The sequence below is a fragment of the Molothrus ater genome, chromosome 7 (genome assembly GCF_012460135.2).
Source record: "Molothrus ater isolate BHLD 08-10-18 breed brown headed cowbird chromosome 7, BPBGC_Mater_1.1, whole genome shotgun sequence".
Classification (NCBI taxonomy): domain Eukaryota; kingdom Metazoa; phylum Chordata; class Aves; order Passeriformes; family Icteridae; genus Molothrus; species Molothrus ater.
In genome coordinates, this window is record NC_050484.2 from 32427750 (window position 1) to 32449389 (window position 21640).

The 21640-nt window shown below is 45.6% G+C and overlaps 1 protein-coding gene across 3 annotated transcripts in view; it reads left to right on the plus strand.

Annotated features, from left to right (window-relative positions):
• Positions 1-6856, plus strand: part of THSD7B (thrombospondin type 1 domain containing 7B) — a 299024-nt gene extending 292168 nt beyond the window's left edge. For all 3 annotated transcript variants that reach the window (XM_054515442.1, XM_036386831.2, XM_054515443.1), the window contains exons 27-29: positions 349-541; positions 3875-3962; positions 5680-6856. In XM_054515442.1, coding sequence (XP_054371417.1) covers positions 349-541; positions 3875-3962; positions 5680-5761 — 363 coding nt within the window. In that variant the 3' untranslated portion in view covers positions 5762-6856. The remainder of the gene's footprint in view (positions 1-348; positions 542-3874; positions 3963-5679) is intronic.
• Positions 6857-21640: the final 14784 nt, after the last annotated feature.

Genomic DNA, 21640 nt, shown 5'->3' on the forward strand with positions numbered 1-21640 from the left:
GTTTTGGTTTGTCTGTTCTATTGCCCAGCAGGGTCAGTGGGAAAATTGTTACTTGCAAGAGGAGTTTGCCACAGATTCATGTTGTTAAGCCTGTTGGGATGAAAATGTTTATATGTTGGCCTTCTTTGTAATTACTGACTCTTTTTCAACCAATTCCCCAAATATATTTGTGCTTTTTTGAACTGAAACAGGTTTGCAGGTACCAGTTGCTGGCTGGTTTGGTTTGGTGGTGGTGAATTTGCACGTGCAGGTTATACCTTGCAGTTTGTTCAAGCTTTCCCTGCAGTGTGCACTGTTGTGTGAGAGGGCAGTGCTTGGTTTAATGCTGAATTCCCTTTTATCTGCCAGAGAGGAGTCTGCGGCTGTGAGCGGGGATACACAGAAGTAATGAGATCAAATGGGCTCCTGGATTACTGCGTGAAGGTACCAGGTTTAGAAGATAAGAAAGCTGATGTTAAGACCATCGCCGGAAAAAATAAACCTGTCAACTCCAAAATGCATGACATTTTCAAAGGATGGTCTATTCAACCTTTTAATCCAGGTGAAAAACTTAAATATGAATGGAATAGATTGTCTTTAGAAGGTTTCTGTAGAGGAAAGGTGCAAGCTTTGTAGATGATAGCATCAGAGATTGTGTCTGGGAGCTGCAGAGCGACCTCCCAGTTTCCAGCTCGTGTGCTGTCTTTCATGCCTTTGTGCCTGTACAGAGGAATCACAATCTCTTATGTTGGGAGATAGCAAAGACAGAATGAAGCAATAATATTTTGCAAAAGTATGCTCATATGTGATTTGGGGGGATGTTTAGAACTATTATCTGATGATGTTTCTGGAAGTAATATGTTTGGCCTAGGAAAGATATTGATCACTAGTGCTTCAGAAATTTCAGAGCAGAAAGTGCTTAAGATTTCATTAAAGAAAACATTGGCTGTTTCTTGCCATATTTCAAAAACATATGAAAAGAATAGGGTAGAAAGTGTACAGTTTAGTCTTGAGGATCGAAGTTACAACATTAGAAGTGTCCCACAAAGGCAAACAAGCTGTTTTGCCCAAGCAGCTCATCCCAGGTGGATCTTTGACATCCACAGCACAAAATCCTTCCCAGCTGGAACCACAGACTGCATGTGCCCAGACTGGTCCATTGCTCTAATATATGGTTCCCATTTTGATTGTTGTTTTGAAGATGAATTCACTCAAAACAAATTTCTGAAATGCAAATATGACTTTAAAAATGGGAAGCAAATGTGTCAGGCACATCAGGTTTTACTGAAATGCATCTGTTCTCCTCGTGCTATGAAATACTGGCAGTGCAGTTCCTCCCCCTCTTCAGGTACCTGACATTGCATTTGTTTGCAATTAGTTCCTAATGAACACGAGACTTTAGAAAACATGTAGAGAAAGGTTCTGTTAGGGGGTTCAGGGAGCCATAATTCTGTCTGATATATGTGATCACACTTTGAATGTTACATTTACATATTTGATTTGCAGACAGTGGTTAACCTTTGCGTTGACAGTCTCTGGGCTCACAGAGCTCAGTCCAAAGCCCTTTAAAGTTGGCTGCTTTTCGATCAAGCCCTTCATCCAGTTCACCCACACAGTTCACCTGCAGTCTGAGTCACAGGTGTGGGGTTAATTGCCTTTTTGTCAACACCCCTGGCTCTCTGCAGGCTGGCTTAACTTGGGTATCATCTCTTTGCCTGGTACCTTTATGGGGTTAGAAAAAGGGAGGGAGGTGTAGGTAGATGCTGCAGTCCTCTCCTTTTAAATCAGCATTTGAGTCTGCAGCACTAAAAGCTTCTGGAGGGCTTTACCTCAGTGCAGCACTTGAGAGCCAACTCTCACCCAAGGTCTGCAACAGAAACAGTGACTGAGGCACTTTTACAGAACAGGGTGTTGCCTAATTTACAGCAGAAATGTTACAGAAACAATATATGGGAAGGGAATAAAGGTGCCCCATGTGTGCTAAGTGTGTCACCAGCCCTGTGGCATCCTGCAGTTAACTCTTCAGTCTGTATTTGCTCCTCAGACCCCAGCTCAAGGCTAGTGCTCTTCAAAACCCTCCCCTTTGACAAAATGTGTAATTGCTCAATGTGTAAGAGCCTCAAAGAGGCTCTCAGGCTCACTAGCCTGGGGATTTGCAGGGGTTACTGCTGGCTGAGCCAGGAAACCACTGCTACCTCCCCATTCTGCTCTTGATAGCAGGTCTGTGGTGAGAGCTGCCTGCACGGATGGCATTTTACACCCTGCAGCACCACAGTCCTTGACATTGTGTTGGTCAATCAAAGTACCTGTGCCTTCTCCAGCTTATCTGTGGTTTCCTTCCATTTACAGTTTGGAACACTAATTTTATTTTGATTAAATGAGGCTGATGTTTTTGTTCTTCTATAAATGCTCTACAGGAGTGCACAGAACTGATTGCAAATCAGACTGTGTTTTTCCTCTCTTAACTGCACTCTGAGAGGCCAGAGTTCAGGTACAGAAACTTTTCTTCAACTTGAGAGGTGCAATTTAAATAGCATTGTTTAAATTGTCAGATGACATGGTCCAGTGCCTTTCTGCTGGGGATGGAGAGCAGAGCTGCCTTCACAGCAGACATGCTGTGATGCCTTTATGGGGCTGTGACAGTTCCTTTGCAGGATTGCTAAGTATTTCATGGCCATCTCCAGGTGAGAGGGCAACAAATTTCATACCTAGACTTCAGCAAAAGAACTCAAAGAAACCTGGCCAGTCCTGATGAACAGAGCTCTTCCCCCATGGGAGATAGCCTGCAAGTGTTTGGAGGAGCAGAAAAAATCTGTGAGAGGTACTCAGCCTTTCCCCAAAGTCTGGAAGAAAAATGAGAAAGAATGGGATCTGATTAAATGTGTTTCCCTTTGAAAAAATTTGTCATTCAAACATAAAATGAAAACCAGGCTCAGTGATTGTCCCTCTCACTTGACTGGATTTGAAATGGCCTCTGTCAAACCGTGTCTGTGGGCACAGCACAGGCTCCTGTTCCTGCCTGCAGTGTGTATTTGCAGCTCTGCTGATGTGAATCAGCTCAGACTGCTGCTGTGGAAAAGCACCAAACCTGCTCCCTGCAAGGAAAGCTGTGCAGCCAGAAACAGAGCCAGGAACAGAAATATTGATCTTTCCAAAATTGCAGTTCTTATTAATGCAAACCTTGTAATTAAGGAGCTGTCCAAGTGAAGTGTTCTGAGACAAGGGAATGTTTGAACAGACTCAAGCCCATGTGTGCATGGAGGGGTTCCTGCAGGGCTCCTGGGTCACTGCAGCCCAAAGAGCCCAATCCACAGCCTTACCTTGTCTTAAAGCCACTTTTGTCTGCTGCTCTGTGCCCCAACCAGAGAGCTCTTTCCAGCTTTATCCCTCTTACTGTTACAAAGCCTGTTCTTGTTTTTATTCTGAGCTGAATTTATTCCTATTTGTTGCCCAAGTGTTTCCCAGTTCTAAGCAGCTTTCCCACTTGTGTGCTTGCTGGTGTTTACCCCAAGTGACCCCCAAGTATTTATAGAGAACAATCCCATCCCTTCTCAGCCCTCAGCTAAACACATCAGGTGTTGCCTGTGTCTGTCTGGGTCAGCTCAGCATTGAACTGCCTCTGCCATAGCAGCCACTGGGCTCTGGAGGGAATATTCCCCAATTAGCCCTGTGCCTCTGCCTCTTTACATTAAAGTTTTGTCTTTAAAATTAGGGATTATTTCAGAAATCTTCCTATCAAAAATATGGGGTTTATTAATTATAGCCAGTCTCTGCTGTGTTCCTCATCAATGATGCTACTAATTTCTCTTTAATTGATCTCTTAAAACTTTGTGTATTTTAGAATAAAGTTTTTTATTCTCTCCTACCTCTGTCCTTTTTCCTTGTCTTCCAACAGATGGTAAACTGAAGATATGGGTATATGGAGTATCAGCTGGAGGGTTCTTCATCATCATTTTCCTAATTTTTACATCCTACCTGATGTGGTGAGTATGGCAGGTATTCTGTCCTTAAATAACAGCTAGTTTGCTTTTATTTAAACAATCCAAAATACCCCACAACACTGCACTGCAGGCATTTAATGGTCAAGGCTTCAGGAAAGGATGGAGGCTGTACTACCTGAGTGCCTTCATTTGGCCCCTGCCTCAGAGTAATTAAAACTCTCCAAACTGTAACTGTTAACAGCTGTTACTGTGAAGAAGTTTGGTGACCATGCAGGGAAAGAATTATTTTGGGTTATCAATAGGCCCTTATATTTATTCAGACTTCTGCTGGGACTAGAAAGAGGTTTTATTATATTCTTCAAAAAAAGGATGAAGTAAAACTGAAGAAAGGCAAGGAGAGTGATTGGAACAAGGAGCTGGCTTCTGCTCAAGGAAGGACTAAATAGAATGGGGACATCAGTTGAAAAATGATGTTTGATGTGGGAATACAATAGAGATCTATGAAGTCATGAATGGGGGAGAAAAGGGTGCTATGGAATTTTTATCTCCCACAATAAGAGAAGTAGGAGGCATCTGATGAAATGGTTGTTTAAAATAAACAAAAGAAATTATTTTTCCAGCAGTGCATTATTACCCTGTGAGCTCGCTGCTGCCAGGGCTCTGCATGCCAGGAAGATAAATGGATTCAGAGATGGCTTAGGAGTTCATGGGAGATTGGGTCTCTTGGTGTTAATTGTGGTTTCTTGGCTGTTCGCTACAGCTCAGAAAATCCTAAATAGGTTTTTGCAGTGAATACATCCAGTGAGAACATGTCCTGTGTCTAAAGCTGCTCTTGCCAGCCTTTGTTAAGGACAGGTAGCAGGTCTTGCAGCCTTTGGGCTCTGGGGTTTTGCTGGGGGTGAGGGCTGTGTGCCCTCCTGCAGCACAGGGGAGGTGAGCCCGGCCTGACAGAGCTCACCTTGCCCTCCCTGCTTGGAGTACTTGGGATGCCATTGATGCCTCTGGGGGGAAAGAAAGGGAGAAGGGGGAAGCATCCAGGTGTCCTGCAAATCCCAAGGATTTGGCCTGAACTTACAAACATTCACAGTGCAAATTGGCCCAAGCCCTTTCCAGTCAGAACAGGCAACCAGAGAGTTGCAGCCGTGGCCTGATGGCATCACTGCCCACTTCCATCCTCTCTTCCTCCACTTCCCTTTCTCTCTCTTACTCTATCTCCCATTCTCTCTCTTGGGTTAAAAGCTCACATAATAGCAGCTTAGGAGCTGCAGCTTCCTTATTTTCCAAGCCATGTAGCTCCATTTCTCTGTGGCTTCACAGCAGAGGATACAGAGGATTTTTTAAATAACATTACACACTTCTCCATCACTTGGAGGCTGCTGAGGAAATGCATTTCTCAATAATAATTATTGTTGCTTCAATACCATGCCAAAGAAAAATGAGAATATCCCAGTCCCAGACAGCTCATGTTCCAATTTTTCTGCGAGGTGTTCCTTGTTTTGTCAGCTGTGAGAAGAGATGGGAGACGAATGTGCTTTATTTCCTCTGCAGATGGGGAGCACAGCTGGCTGCCCCTTCCTGCCAGGCTGTGTGTCCATATCACACACAGCAAAGCACCAGAGGGGCCCTGTGGTGCCACCCAGTTACAGCATTCAGTAGCCACCATGGAAAGTTGATTTTTTAAATTGAAGTTTGGGGCTTGAGGATGTTTCTGAGCTTGTTACAGTTTGTAATTTTGTCTTCTGAAATGCTTTTCTTGCAGCAAAAAAACGAAGCAGCATCAAAGCCCTCCACCCCAGCAGAAGCCTCTAACCCTGGCCTATGATGGAGACATTGATATGTAACATAAACAGGAAATCCAAATGTAGACATCAACTGCCTTAACTGCTTTCTTTTTTGGAACTCTCCGACTTCTCAGTTTTTTGAGGAATCTCCTGATGTATAATATCCTGGGCAGAACAGAAGTATTGCAAGCTGAAAATTTTGCCACCTCTTTACTAAAGAAAAGAAATGGAGTAAAAAACTTGGATCTTGTGAAACTTTTCTGAAGACAACAGCAACTACATCCCTTCCTGTTGAACAATGGGAATAATAAAAAAAGAAAGAGAGAATATACAGACATCAGAAGGAATTAGTTGAAAAAAAAGGCATGACAATCCCAAGGAAATTGTGACATTTACTGTAAATGACAAGTTTGACACAGCATCATTATGCACTATATTAGTGCAGGGTTCTTTATTCTTCACATACTTCAACAATGAGTTTTCTAGTGTTTACATTTCGTTCAAAGACTTTAAAACCAGATCATGTATTTTGAGAAATGCAAGGAAGAATGAGTTGAAGTGTCTGAAGTTATCAGGTTTTTTAAAGTTTCTTCCTTCTTATCCTGTTTTCTAGTCTGGAATATGATTTGGCTTCATTTCCACCTACAGGACAGAATAAGGATCGTTATGAAAAAGCATAGGTGGTTTCTTAACCAAGAATATTTTCTAAAGAGCTGAGTAGATAGGTGTTTTGATGAATGGCTAGAGGATTTGATTGTTTAAAAAGGATTTTAAATTAAATTAAACCATGTAGATACATTATGGCCAGTTTAAATTGTTATTCAGTTTAATTAAACTCTGCTTTTGTATTTAAATTTTCTTATCTGAAATATTTATAAATTCCTTTTTTTGAATTTAATTACCTGACCTCATTTAATATACATCAAACACAAATGCAGTTTGTAGAAGGTCTTGCTTTTTTAAATGTTTCAGAACCACTGAGAAGTTACATGTAAAATTCTGGGAACATTTGAAGAGGGTAAGTGTTTATAATAGTGTGTGTTGCAAGTAAGAAAGTGCCATCTTGTGGTATTGACTTGTATTTATAAGCAAATAAAATGCTAAAGAGAGTGAGAAAATTGCTTCTGGTATGTTGAATTAAATGTGTGTAAACGACTTGTGTTATTAGTCATTTACTGAGCTGAGATTGGCCTCGGATCTCAAACTCCTCTGGCATTATTTTGTGCTGCAGTGATTAGTGAGAGAAAGAGCACAGACAAGTACAAGTCGAGAGAATAATTGCAGGTCTGGAGAATGCCTGGTCTTATTTTTAACTCAATGCTGCTGCTCGTTCCAATAATAAGAAGAGAAAGAGAAGAATTGTTACCAGCCCAGCACCTTCCCCTTCCAAAGGTACCTGGATCATCACAACAGATGGGTAAGACTGGGGCAGAAGGCATTTCTCATCTTGTCATGTTGCTTTTCACAGCTTTGTAAAGTGCTTTGAATGTTATGGTTCTATTGAAAACATGATGGAATTGTAGACAGGTTTCCTTCCCTAGGTCGGGATCCCACCCACCCAGCATTGCTCCTGCAGCATCCAATTGAGTGCCACTAAGGCAGGGTCAGGAATGTGCTTTTCTCTTCCCTCATTACAAAGAAAGGCTGATGGAATTGTGAGGGGAACTTGTCTTGTGTGTCTCTGGCCCTGAAAATGTTCTGCTGGCCCTGCTTTCCACCTTACAGCTATAACTGTTTATGGAATATAACCCAGGATCTGGTGTTTCCCAGTAACACTGGGATCCTAAATCTTTTTTTAAGAGTGGTGAAGCATTGAGTAACATCTACAGAGGAAGAATTACAAGGGGAATAATGATCTGGTGTCATTAGGAACAACCCTGACAGATCTTAATATATTTTGTCTGTGGGATACCCTGTCAGCAGAGTGGTACTCTCTGAATAATGAAGGAATGAGCTCCATTAAGCCTGCTGTTCAGCAAGGCATTGGAGTGGGCAAGTTGGTGTAATAATAGCAAAAATGACAGCTGGAACATGTGGTCATTGCCCTCAGCATCAGGGTAAATTACAGTCCAAACTATGATGAAGAGGAGGCTCTGGGGAGACCTCAGAGCACCTGCCAGTGCCTAAAGGGAGTACCAAGAGAGCTGGAGAGGGACTTTGGACAGAGGCATGGAGTGACAGGACAAGGGGGAATGGCTTCAAACAGAGGGCAGGTTTAGATGAGATATCAGGAAGAAATTCTTCCCTGTGAAGGTGGTGAGGACTTGGCACAGTGTTCAGGGCTGGATGGGGTTTGGAGCAGCCTGGGGTAGTGGAAGGGGGGCAGAGCTTTAAGTCCCCTTGTGACCCAAACTGTTGCGTGACTCGGTGATCCTGTGTCCAGCGTGGGACATGTCAGATCCTGGGGGAGGTGAGGAGCTCCAGGTGCAACACTGCAGTGTGTTCATATTGAGGAGATGGATCTGGGGCTGTGGTCCAGTTTGGTGCCCCTCTCCCACTCTGTGTCCCCACCTGGGCACCCTCTGGCCACGGAGTCTGGCCGTGGTTCCCGCTGGGGCTGAGCGCCGCTGGCAGAGCTGTGGGCATGGGGTTGGAGCATGGGGATGAGACCAAATCTGCTGCAGTTCAGTGGTGCCCTTCAGGGAATTGTTCAGAAATGCCCAGGGAATGAGTGCACCTGTCTGACTTGGTAAAATTAAATAAAATAAAATAAAGCAGCAGGGAAGGCTCGTGGGGCTGCTGCTGCTGCGCGCCGTCTGTACGGGAATCCCTGTCTGCTCCCCGTCCAGCTTGGGCAGCCTGCTGATTCAAATGTCACAAGGTAATTTAATTGCATGGATTTGATAATTTGGGATTGAATTAAGCTGTGAAATTGAACCAGTGGCCCTGCAGGGTCCATGAGGCTGAGAATGCAGCACAGTGCAACAGCAGGAATTGGTCACTTAGGCAGATACCAAGGTTATTGCTCCTTGTGAGAGCCCTGGGTATCCTGCTGGGGGGGATTCCCAACCTCCTGTGGGAGCACTGGAGTCAATTCCTGCCTTTCATTGTCCATTTCATGACATGGAGAAAGGATTACTCCAATTCATGCCTTTTTGGGATTTCTGAACTTTTTGCTGAAGTATCTGGGGCTGGTGCCGTCCCCTGCTGAAGACAGGAGAGAGATCTTGGTCCCTCAGGAAGGAATTCCTCTGCTCCCAGCTTGGGCATCCCATTAGCATGTGTGTGTGTTGTGAGAATGTGAGGGAAAGCATCTCTGGGTGAAGAATTTCTTCCTGATACCTAATCTAAATTCACCTTCAAAGCTGTTCTCCCTTGTCCTATCACTCCATGCCTCTGCCCAAAATGCCACTCCAGCTCCCTTGGAACCCTTTAGGGGAAGGGGAAGGCACTGGAAGAGGCTCCCAAGTCTGCCTGGAGCCTTCTCCAGCCTGAAAAACCCCAATTCTTTTGGCCTTTCTTCATAGCAGAGGTGCTCCAGCTCTCTGATTGTATTTTTTCTAAATGTACGATGTAATTTGCACTTGTGAGGGGAAGGAGCAACATAGTTTAAATAAAATTTTAGTCCCGTTTTCAATTGGGAGGTCATAATACAGAAAAAAATTACCTCACTCAGGACCTTCTGAAAGATGGATCAGGCTACCTGATGTATTAACGTGCCTCAGGACAGATTATGGTTCTGTTGGTTTAAAATGTAATTTAAATGAATGAACTTGCACATCTTACAGCTGTGACACGCACCTGTCCTGCTCAGGAGCTTGATTGATGTCACCTCTGTGAAGATCTGTCTGAGCCCAGGCTGTCATGTGCCATCCATATGGATGTGCTCCTTGATTCCCGGAGCCACGACCTGGCAGGTGACTCAGTGACTGTCACTTGGCTGCTGGCGTGGCCTGTGCCACCAGCCATGCCACTGAGCTATTGAGATGTCACAGGACCTGATCCCCAGCGCTGCTGAGGGGCTGCGCCTCCTGCCGCTGTCAGACTGGGAGATCAAGGGAGTCCCAGGTAATTCCTGCTGGCTTTTTTCTGCACAGAGGGGGTGGGATGTGCCAGGGAGGTGTCACTGCTTGAGGAAGTTGTACAGCTGTGAGGGTGCCTTAGAGAAATCTGTTTGACCCATCAGGATAACCAGGAGTAGAAAGGTGAGTGTAAAACACCCGGGGCATTTGCATGAGCTGCCATTGGATAAATGGAACAGCACACAGTATTCCTTGTTCCTGCCTGGTAGGAATGAAAGAGGTGTCTTGCTGTGAAATCTGAGAGCAAGGAACCCCCCTCTTATTATTACTTAGATACAAAGATTATTTGTCATCTGGTTGCATTTACATTTGGGGAGAGAAGAGGAGATTTGAATGAATAGTTATAACAGTAATCACAGCAATGGGATTCTTTCTGTGGGAATTTTTAATGTGTGCCCTTTCATCCCACAATCTCATACAGTTTATTCATATTTTTAAATGTAAACCAGTGGTAAAATGGTCACATATGAAATGAGAAAATAACCCAAACTCCCATATTTGTAGACATTGGTAATTATGCTCATTTGCTTTGATTACATGTTTTGTTCCAATCATGATGGGCTGTAGGCAGATATGCAGGTTAAAGCAATCTATGCGATTTATCCTGCCTGTGAAGAGATGTTTTGATGGAATGAAAAATCAGATTGAGTTTTCTCCAATAAGAAAAATTGTTACAATTCTCCTCTGCTTCCTAACAGTTTACCTGCATGTTATGAATGTTGGGGTTGTCACCTGCCAAGACATGGCACTTGGAAAAAACTCCTCAGACATAGTAACAGTGAAGATTCTTTCATCAGCACGTGGGTGAAGTGGAGCACCCAGCATTCATTTTTCAGATGAGGAAGACGGCATTCATAATTTTATAATTTTTGGGTGCAATCTGGCTCCTACCCTATGTGAGCAGGCTCCAAGCAGCTTTTCTTGCAGAAGTGCCCGAGCAGATGAGTGCAGCCCAGAAATGCTGTTTCCAGGATGCTGCCATTGCCCAGTGGTCACAGCACTGTTCAGCAGCCAGATTCGGCCAAGGGATGATGTGGCATTTCCTCTTTGCACTGCAAATAACCTTTGGTAACTGTTCTGGAGCTCAGAATTTAACTTAATTTAACTTAAACAGGAATTCACACTCTCTGTCACTGTTGTAGCATCAGGCAAACCCATAACTGAGGTGGCAAAGGAGGGATGGATCTGATCTGAAGTCAGTAAATTATTCTTATTGACTTCATTTCATCTGATTTAGAGATGATCAGACCATTCATACGTTGTTACTGCTGCTTCCTGAGAGTTTTCCACCTTCACTGAGCTTTGTGAATATGAGTGCATTGATCCTGAAAGGCCTCATGTGGCAAATTAAGAGATTTAATTACACAATTTGCGTTTGCTTTCTACATTACAAGTCAATTTAGCTCAGTGACTGGATTAGAGACAAACATCCCAGCAATTGACAGGTCAGACCAGTGAAAGATACAAATGTTCCCTGAGAAACCTTGCCTGTGGCTGCTCTTCTGTCGTGGAAGGGTTGAGCTTCTTGGCTTGTGTGCACTGGGTACACCAAATATATCCAAGTTTGTCTAAGTGAGGTACTTGGGGTGCACCTGAGGATGGAAATCCAGGATTGCTTCACTGATGGGATGCAACAGAGATTCAATTTATGGTCATCTGTGCTTTGAGAAAAGCATCTGTGTCAGTTGACATCTGTGTTTTTCCTGTTAATAGTGGATGTTTTAAATCTTTCCTCTGATGAAACCGAGGCCTTGTCCTGCAAGAAACTGTAAGCAGGACTTTGGAGAAGGGATTTCTCTGTGACAGAGACTTTTTTCTTCCATGATACTACACAGAACTTGTGGGTGTTGTAGCACAGCTGAAGCACCAGTGAAATGTTTGTTTTGAGAGATATAAGAAGGACATTTGCTGAGACCTTGAGACTGTGTATGAGCCATCCCTGCCAGTGACAAACATGCTGAGGGACTGCCAGGGAGAGTCACAGCAGAGCCAGGTCATACCACAGCAATGCACAGCAATCTCTTGTTTTCTCTTATGGCCCCCCACCACCTTTTTAACTGGGTAAAGCACTTCATCTCCCAGTGCCTGACAGTCCTGGGGCAGATAAAATGGGCTTTTATAACCCAGTCCAGTCCTGTCTCAGGTCTGTATTGCAAGGGGCTGTGCCTGATGGGCTGAGCAGAGGAGCAGCAGACACATCCATCTCTGAGCTGTGCCCCCTGCCCGGCGCTGCGCTCGCTGTGACAGCAGTGACATTCAGGCAGGCTGCTCATTGCTGCTTCTCCAGTGGAGATGGGCTGAAAATATCACTTCATATAGCAAATTCAGGCAGCTGATGGAGCCTGTTGAAGACAGAATTGAGATGAAAAGCTGTAATGCAGATGTGTCACATCACAGTTGTGTTGTCACTCCGTTTCTTTTTATGATACGGCAGATCCACAGCAATTAATTTTAAATGCAGTCTCCATCGCTGCAGAACGGTAACTTGAAATATTTACTACTTTATTTGCTTCATGCCAAGTGAGATTTCACTCAATTTGTCATTAGAAACACTGTTCTCTTCTGAGGAGAGAGTATATTTACATAAACTGCTCTCCAGTAATTCTGTGTTTTCTGCAGGAGCAGATTATGTGCACACAAGTCTGCTGATGAGCCTGTGGGACTGAAGACAGATGTTGGGGAAAGAACAGATCTGTTCATTGCCCTCAGAGGGCCACAGAAAGGCCTAAGAGATCAAACTCCCATTCCTTTGTCATTCCTCTGCATGCAACAGGAATCCTCACTGACCAAAAAAGGCCCTAAATCCAACAAAACCCCGACCTCTTCCTTATTGCAAAGTTGTGCGGTGTTTTTGGTGTACCAGCAGAGCATGATTTGGAAATTAAGAGGTGCCATCTGCAATGGTTTTCTTGCATCTCTTCTAAAGTCTCTGAAAATCAAAAAGCAGGAGACTGCCTGTCTCACCTAAACATGTGAACCTGGGAAGTGGATTTTGGGGGAGGGAGGGTGGTGGGAGCCAAATGCTGTGAAATTTGAAGCAAAATGGGGAATGTTGCAGCCCAGAGCACAGGGGATGCAGTGCTGGGTGTAGGACCAGCTCCCTCCTGAGCCTCAGCTGTGGGAATGACTTGAAACTTGTCTGTCCTGTTGTTAATTTATAAATCTGTTGAAATGAAAAATACACACAGGGGGAGGCTCAGGGGAGTCCTCACTCTCTACAACTCCCTTGCAGGAGGCTGGAGCCAGGTGAGGACCAGGCTCTCTGGATAGCAAGTGACAAGAGGAAACAGCCTCAAGATGCACCAGGAGAGGTTTGGGTTGGATGTCAGGGAAAACCTCTTCAGCAAAAGGGTGGCCAAGCATGGGACCAGGCTGCCCAGGGCAGTGCCTGAGTCCCATCCCTGGGGGTGTTTTAAAAGCCACGTTGATGTGACACTTGGGGACACGGATTACTGCTGCAGGAGAGGTTGGAGCTGATGATCTCAAAGGACTTTCCCAATCTATTCTATTCTGTCACCAATCCTCTTCTCCCTTAAACTTCTGCTGTTCAAGGCACAAGCTTCTTCCCAGCGTGGAATCAGCCTGGCTTTATTCCATGGGTGCTGCAGTTCCATGGGTGTGACTGTTTGGGTACTGCCTTCAGGGCTGTGTTAAAATTTAACTTAAACAGGAAAGAAAATTCTATTGTGTTTGAAGATAAGCTCTGCTGCCAGCCATGGGGCAGGGACAGCAGTGATGCTGGGCCAGTGCTGGGAGCTTTGGGAAAGAAAGCCCTATTAAGATGCTGTCAGTGCCTGGATCTGTGGCTTGGTGCAGTCAAGCATGCTCTGTGTTTGACATTTTGTGTAATATTAGACACTGTCTGCTGCGTGCTTTGTTTCTATTAATTATCTTTCATTTCTTATCAGATTTGCTTACCTTTTTTTTATATAAAACTTTGGATCAGCTTTCTGAGACCAAAAAAGATTAAAGTGGAGTTTTTTTCCCTTGCTGACACTGAAACAATGAATATGGATCAGAATTTTCATTTCCTTTTTTTTTTTTTTTTGCAACATCCATTTGTTTGATAGAGCAAGCTTACCAGCCTAGTTTTACTTTGATAAACCTAATAAGGAAAAAGCACTTTCCACCTCCATATTATTTTATGCCTTGTTTGTGACTTCGACATCCCTTATACAGGTTTAAAGACAATTTATTCTTTATTGCCCTTGAGTCATTTTGGGAGAGCATTTGCGTTTTTCCCGACATAAAAATGTCCCCCTGTAACATGATGAATATTAAATAGGTGCTTGGATGAGGATGGATCAGTGTGCTCTGACCTGGCAGCTCCATTTATCCCAGCCATAGGGAGAGCTGAAGGGCTGGTGCTGTCTGGCTGTGGATGTGGGGCCATGCACCCAAATTACCTCCCCAAATGTCCAATTTCACCGTGCTGATGGTGTGAAGTCCCTTCTGTCCTGCTTCCCTAAGGGGAAAGCACTGCCCAGCTGAAAGCAGAGCTTGGCTGCTGAGATACAGAGCTGGGTTCAGCTCCTCTGCTGTCACTGCTCAGAGCGGGGCTGGCCCGGGGGCTCTGCCAGCAGGAGAGAGGGCAAACACCTGGGCAAACACCTGGGCAAACACCTGGGCAAACACCTGGGCAAACACCTGGGTTCTCCTGTGCAGGGATGTGCTGCTGTCAGTGAGACCCTCACTGTGTCAGCAGCTCCCTCCCCACATCACCCATTTCTCCATGTGAGAGGCACGGGGATGAGCATCAGCCTGGGAGCAGAAAATACCCAGGGGAGACTGAAAAGCCAAGGCAGGGAAGGGGGAAATGTGCAGATGAGCAAAGGGGGAAATGGTGGGTCCCTTGTGCTGGGTCCCTCAGCCCCTTCCTGGGCAATCCCTGTGAGGGTGGGCTGTGAGTGCTGTTGGGATGGGACAGCTGCAGGCAGGGCTGGAGCCAGCACCCCTGTCTGTCCCCTCAGCAGGACAGGGACAGCTCAGCTGCCATGGCTCCTGTGTGCCCCCGTGAATCACCCCCTGAGACAGAAAAATGCCTGGCTGTGATATTTCCCTCTGCTACCAAGACAACAAACTGACACCCTCCTACTATAAAGGAGAATTATGGGGAGGTGAAATGCTTTCTCATTCCTGTAGTCCAAGGACAAGGGATGTCCAAGGAAAGTGAGGTTTAGATTAGGTATTAGGAAAAAATGTCTTCAAGGAAAGAGTGGTCAGGCATTGGAGCAGGTTGTGCAGGGAAGTGGTGGGGTCACCATCTCTGTGAGTGTTCAAAAGGTGTGTGGCTGTGGCACTTGAGCTCATGGTGAGCATGGTGGGGCTGGGTTACAGCAGGGCTTGATGATCTTGGTCTTCTCCAAGCTCAGTGATTCTGTGATTCAGTTTTTCAGTGATTCTGTGATTCAGTTTTTCTGTGATTCTGTGGCAATCCTGGAAGCACTGCCTCCCCTAACCTTCCATGTGCTCAATCTCTTCTCATGCACAGAGCTGCTGCTGAGATGTGAACTTTCCCATTCCTTGTGGATACATCCAGCTGCCCTCCAAGAGGAGGGTGAAGCAGAGAAACCCTTCTCACACACACAGGGCAGCACTTCATGTTAGTGCTGCCTGGAGCTCTCTGGAGTGGCCTTTCTGTGCTGCAGCAGGTGATGAGGGCCATGAGGGTGGTTTGTGTGGCTGGATTTATGATTCTTTTCTCTCTAGGTTTTTTCTGAAAGCTGCATTCCATGAATTCATGCTGCTTTTTCTTCTGTTCCATTTGGGAACTGGTGGCAAAAGGCTGTGCTAATAGGGTGCAGTACAGGTGCCCTTGCTGAGTCAAATACACTCATGTTATGAAAACTACTTTTCCATGTGAGAAGCATTCCTTTTTATGGAATAGAAAAATTACAATATCTTCACTATCTACAAATGCAAGGGCGACAACCAGGTTAATTATTGCTTGCTTTAGCAAAAATAGCTGTGTAATGCACAGGAAAAATAGTATGAAACTGCCCAAGATTGTTTTAACTAACACATTCTCTCAACTGAAATGAAAAACTGTCACACAGGGAAGCTCCTTGGCCACCTGCAGCAGCAAATGTGACTGCCCCAACCACACTGTCCTGATGTGCTCTGAGCCCTCCCTGTGCCTATCCCTGGCTACTGCCCCGCTCACCTGGCAGTCCTGCATTCCATTTCATGGGAATGGGAGAGCTGGCAGCATTCTCACTGTCCCCCATTAACACAGAATTAAATTCTGTAAAAGTGTTGAGCAATAATAGATCTGCAAGAGCTAATGTATTAAGTTCTTGAGGGTAATTAGGCAAAATAGTGTCTATTTGATAGACTCACAGAATCACAGAATGGTTTGTGTTGGAAGGGACCTTAACAATCATCCAGTTCTAGCCCCCTGTCGAGGGGATTTAGTGTCAGGAATTTAAACCCAGTGTGAATGCAGCAAAGCAAATGAAGATTCATGGTGATTCCCTGCACCAGTCAAGGCTACAAGAAAAAGCAGTGGGGAAATATCCACGTTCAATAGAGACACATCCTATTCCAATTTGTCAGGGCTGTTAAAGGTAAGAGCAGCTTTGCTTTGCCTCCAGGCCAGGCTGGACTCACACAGGGCCTGCTGCCTGAGCTTGTTTGTGTGCCCTGATGAATGGCTCAGCTTTTGGGTTTTTTTTTTAAATTGACTTCCCACATCTTCCAGAGACTCTTGAAGGAGCCGAGCCCTGGCACCACGGAATGTCTCATCATCAGTGGCTCTGGGATGAGGTGGGTGAGAGCAGCCTCCTGTGGGGCTCAGCAGCACAGGGGGGATCCCAAAGCAGCCAGTGGACACTGTGGGGTCACCCCAAGCAGCTGTGCAGGAGCCCCAGTCCCTCGAGGAGCTGCACTGAGAGCAGCAAAAAGGGGAGTCCTCAGGGGCAGGCAGGGAAGGCAGCCCTGCTGTGATCAGCAATGGCAGAGCTCAGTCTCTGCACACTTGCACTGCTGTTGGGGTTTAACACCTTTTCCAAGCTTCTATTTCTTTCTAAACCATCAGTCCTGCCACACAGCAACACCAGCCACAGCTGCTGCTGGCAGGTGCTGGCTGAGTCATCCTGGCATTGTCATGAAGGTGGGATCTGCCCTGACTTAAAATGCATTTCCTCTCTTAACTCTGACTTTTTGGTGCATGCAAAGATATGGAAAAGCCCAGAATTCAGCATTAATTGCATCCAAATCTGTACAGCCTATCACAGAAATACAGGGTAAATCTTGTCCCTCCTCTATTTTGCCACCCATGAGGGCTTTGTGAAGGTGTTTTGCCCCCTTGCAGTGATGGCAATAAGCCTTTAAGTGAGCAAATTGGTTTTGAGGTACTGGAGTTTGTACCTTGTTTGCTGCTGCCTTTCCTGCTGTTTCCATCCTGGCTCTGGGCAGGTACAAATCATGAATTAACTGCTGGATAAGCCCCATGCTCCCCTGAGCAATTATTCTGGCTTCTGCCAGAGCAGACTCAATTTGTCCTGCAATAAGTAGAATTTTCTGAGAAGTTAGTTCTGGTTCAGGTGCTAATCATCCACATCTGTGCAGTGCAGGTATTTTTTGGGGGGAGGACCCATTTGTGGGTCAGGATGCCAGACTGGCACATCTTCAGAGCATCTTGGTGCTTTTGGGGATGCAAATGCCCTCCCAGCTGTGTGTGGCATTAACTCACTTAGTGGAGGGAGGAACGGTGCAAAATATGCAATGACCTTGAGCACTTGGTGTTCCCAAGCTTGCTGCCCCCTCTCAGGGAGATCAGCACTGGTGATCCAACATGAATTTGAATCTCAAATATGTAAAATTTATTTGCAGAGGGTGCTGGAGGCTGGGAATGGAGGTGCTGGTTAGAAAGGCGATTTCCTACAGCTGCTAATTACTTCTGGGCAAGAAGTATCATTGGACAGAAAGCAAATCATGGCAAACAGGATTTGAGCAGCAGTGGCCAGGCACCTGTAAGCCTCACACACCTCTAAACCCCAGCTAAAGATGAAACTGTGGTGACTGGGAGACCCCAGGCTGGGTCATGCTGAGCTGCTCAAGGTTTTCTCGCTGTGTTGTGGCTCCAGGATGCTCAAACATTGTGTAAAATGGGGCAGGGTTGGGCACAAGCTCCTGATCTTGCTGTGCCTCAGGTTTCTGGGCCAGGATTGTGTGCAGTAATGCCCATTTTCCTGGGATCCCTGGGCCTGCTGAGGGGCAGGGGGGATGGGTGCTAGGGGGGGTTTGGGTACTGGTCTGAGGAGCTGCCTGGATGGACAGACTGCTCACCTGCTGGGCTCTCAGCCCCTGCACGTCAGAGGCAAAGGGCCCTGACTGCTAAAGCCTTTTGGGGGAAAAGAGGAGAAAAGGGCTGGTTTGTGTCTTCCCTCAGAGATCCAGCGTTATGGATTGCACAGCAGCAGGAAGAGCTCCCCAGGGCCTCCCCTGGACAGGGATCCACAGCAGGTGCAATGACCCCACTGGTTTTGTGCTCTGGACTGGGTGAGAAACTTGGCAAATTGCCTCTTTGCTGGCTCTGGTGAGGTCTTTGAGAGTTTCTATCATTGTAATCACCTTCCTTCTTTGCATAATGTTTTGATGAGTCAAAATTGCCTGGTGTGTTAAAACAAATGATCTCTGCACACGGTGATAACTATCTGCATAATTGGTGTTAATCACTGCTGAATCCTCTGTGAGTCTCTGTACCACAGCCCCTGCCTTGGCCGTACACACTGATGGCTTGGGTGCACATACCCTGGACAGAATGATGCTCCCGGTGTCCAAAAAGCAAAGTCAAATGCTGAAAGGCTTTGAAAGTGAGATTTTATGGTCTTGTGCCCAGCCTTCAAATAGATGCAGAATCACAGTCAGTGTTATATCCTGTTTACTCACTTTGAATATATTATTAAGTGTTTATTGGTACCAAAAGAGCATAATTAAATAGCATGTCAGCTGCAGATCAACACTATATTGATGAGGGCTTGTGGCACAGGAGATGTGTGAATTTTATTAACATTGTCATTTCCAGTCCCCAGCATCATAAAGGACTTGGACATTTCCCATTACAGTTGCAGATCTACCTTAACATTGCTAAAGCAATCATAGTGTGGGAAATTAGATATAAACTGAAAAATAATTAAAGGCCTGGTGACAACTTGATAACGCTGAATAATTGAAGTGCTGGTGACAAATCCTGAATTCTAATTTTCTCCCTGTAGCTGATGCTAGCAATCAAGATCAAAAGTATCTTTGTTGCTTCAGGAAAGCTCTCTGACATTGGTACCATGTAAGGAGGGGAAGGAAGAGAGATGAAAACCTTAGGTGTGGGTTAGGTTTGCTGACAGCTCGGAGTGCCACTAAATCCTGCAGATGGGAATGGGCCAGAGCTGACCAAGCTTCTTCCCTCCTCCTCTTAGAAAAGCATAAAAGCTGCAGGAGATACCTCCAGGAGCCTCTGCAATGTTGTTTGGGACACACACCCTGGGGAATATGTGAGTGCAGGCAACCAAGGACACTCACTCTGAGGGCAAACACGGCATCTGCAGCATGGGCTGCAGGGGCTGGGCCAGGATGGATGTGATGGCACCAGCCATGAGTGTGGCTCAGCTCAGAGGGGTGCAGCTTTCACCAGAGCTGCCTCATTTGCTTTTGTTCCCTGGGCTTTTTGAAGCAGTTGTGGTCTTGACACACTGAGGTCAATGCAATGCTTGGTGCTGGTCCTCTGTGACTCCTCACGCCTGCCTGGAGCTGTGGGCCAGCCCCTGCCTCAGCAGTCAGACCCTTTCAGGGGTAACTGGTTAAAATCTGGCTGTGGGGGAAGGAAATGAGATTCTGTAGCCACCTGAGAGAGCAAGGATAGAGAGGGGAGCTGGGGCCACCAGGACCTGTCATCATCTCGGTGGCCATGAAGGACTTTGTGCAATAAAAATTACAGTTGCTGTAATGATAATTCAAATAGCATCCTTGCCTGAAAAGATATTAACTACCTTAATGTTGTCCAGGGCTCATGCTGCCCACTTTGCCTGCAGCCCTCTATTGCCAAGGTCACCCCAGACAGTGACAGGGAGCCTGCAGGGATCTGCTCTGTGCTGCAGATGTGGTGTCCACCCTCCCTGGATCTGTGCAGGTTGCAGGACACAGGGAGAAGCCCATCAGAAATTGGTCATAGCTGGAGGGAATGGCAGGGGAGCAAACAGCACTGAGATCCTTTTATTTTTGTCAGGATTCAGGTAAACATAAATGAACTGCTCAGGTGTGCTACAGCAGCACACAGCTTAGAAACTGGACAACATCCAGCACTTTGCAAGGTGACAGAAGGTAAACTGTGCTTAATGCTTGCAGTAAAAATCCCCTTTTTTTCTTGAATGTCCTGTATATGGATCCACATGAACATAAACAATTGTAAAATTCCCTCTTTGCTCCCTATGCTGAAACTAGTCATCACTGTACTTATTTTTGTCTGATAAAACCATATGAAAATATTTTTGGCATAACTTAAAAGCCATATTTAAATAAAGCTGTTGGAGGCTGTAAATCACCATCCCTGGAGGCATTAAAAGATGTGGTGCTTGGGGACATGGTTTAATTGTCTGCCAGTGCAGGGCTAGCCACTGGACTTGATCTTAAAGGGTTTTTTCAACCAAAACAATTCAGTGATCCTGTGACTCCAAAGAGGTGAAAAGCCAAGCATCTCCCTTTTGCTGTTGGCTGTGTGTGACTGGAAGGCAGCACAGAGCCCTGTGCCCTCCCACAGCAGTGCTCCTGCCCTGGCATTGGTCTGTGCATGTTCATTGATCAGTTATTGATCTGAATTTGGCAGGGTAGGGAGTGGGGATCATTTACAGCACAGTGAGGAGCATTTTGGCTCTGGTTGCACATTTCAGACTGAAGGCAAGTGCCTTATCTCCTCCTTTATCTCATTCACTTCTGATCCCTTGTCAGTTATTTTAACATCCTTTGTATCCCACCTGACCCCTCATTTGGAAGCTCTTTGAATCAGGTATTGGATTTGCTGTTCAGGGCTCATTTGGCATTGCAGCAGAAATCAAACTGTAATTAATAAACAGAAGGAGGAAGTGCTTCTGTAGGGCTGGGGCACCAGAGGATGCTTGGGGAGAGACAGCACACCCAACACCCAGCTGCCCTCCCAAAACCCAGGAGATTTTGGGGTGAAATGAAGCACAGACTTTGCTTTGAAGGACTGATATTCTCCGTGAGCAAAAGCAAGAGCTGTTGGGAGGCAGGGAGGAAAAGGAAAAAGGCTTTGATGAGGTCTTGCAGTAGAAACCAACTCTGCTCCATCTTCTCCAGCAGACCTATGCCCACATTTAAAGGGTTTGCTAAATATTCCTGTAATTTAAGCAGTCTCTGCTAAGAGCTGCTGCTGGAGCAGATGGGACAGGGAATGCAGGAGGCACATGAGGCCGTGCCCTCACCAGGGTGAGGATGTGCCAGCCTTGGGTCTTGAATCAGGATGACCCCCATGCCAGGGAGAAATGACGAAGAGGAGTCCATCTTATCAGAAGGCTAATTAATTACTTTATTATACTATATTATACTATACTATTCTATATTATATTACACTATATTATATTACACTATATTATATTACATCTAAACTGAATCTGCCAAGCACTCAACTGCACACAACTGCCCAGAATGTGGTGACTGTCAGCTCACAGTCCTAACACACTCACACACTTGGCCCTGATAGGCCAAGGAAACAAAACACCATCACTTTGGGTAAACAATCTCCATATTGCATTCTCCTTTGGCACAACACAGGCACAGCAAATAAGACAAGAATTGTGTTTTCCTTTCTCTGAGGTTCAGAGAATGTGAAACCCAGAAATATTCTTGGGAAGAACTGTGCCTTGCTTTTCTCTGTGAAGAGAAATGTGGTGACACCTGGGCACAC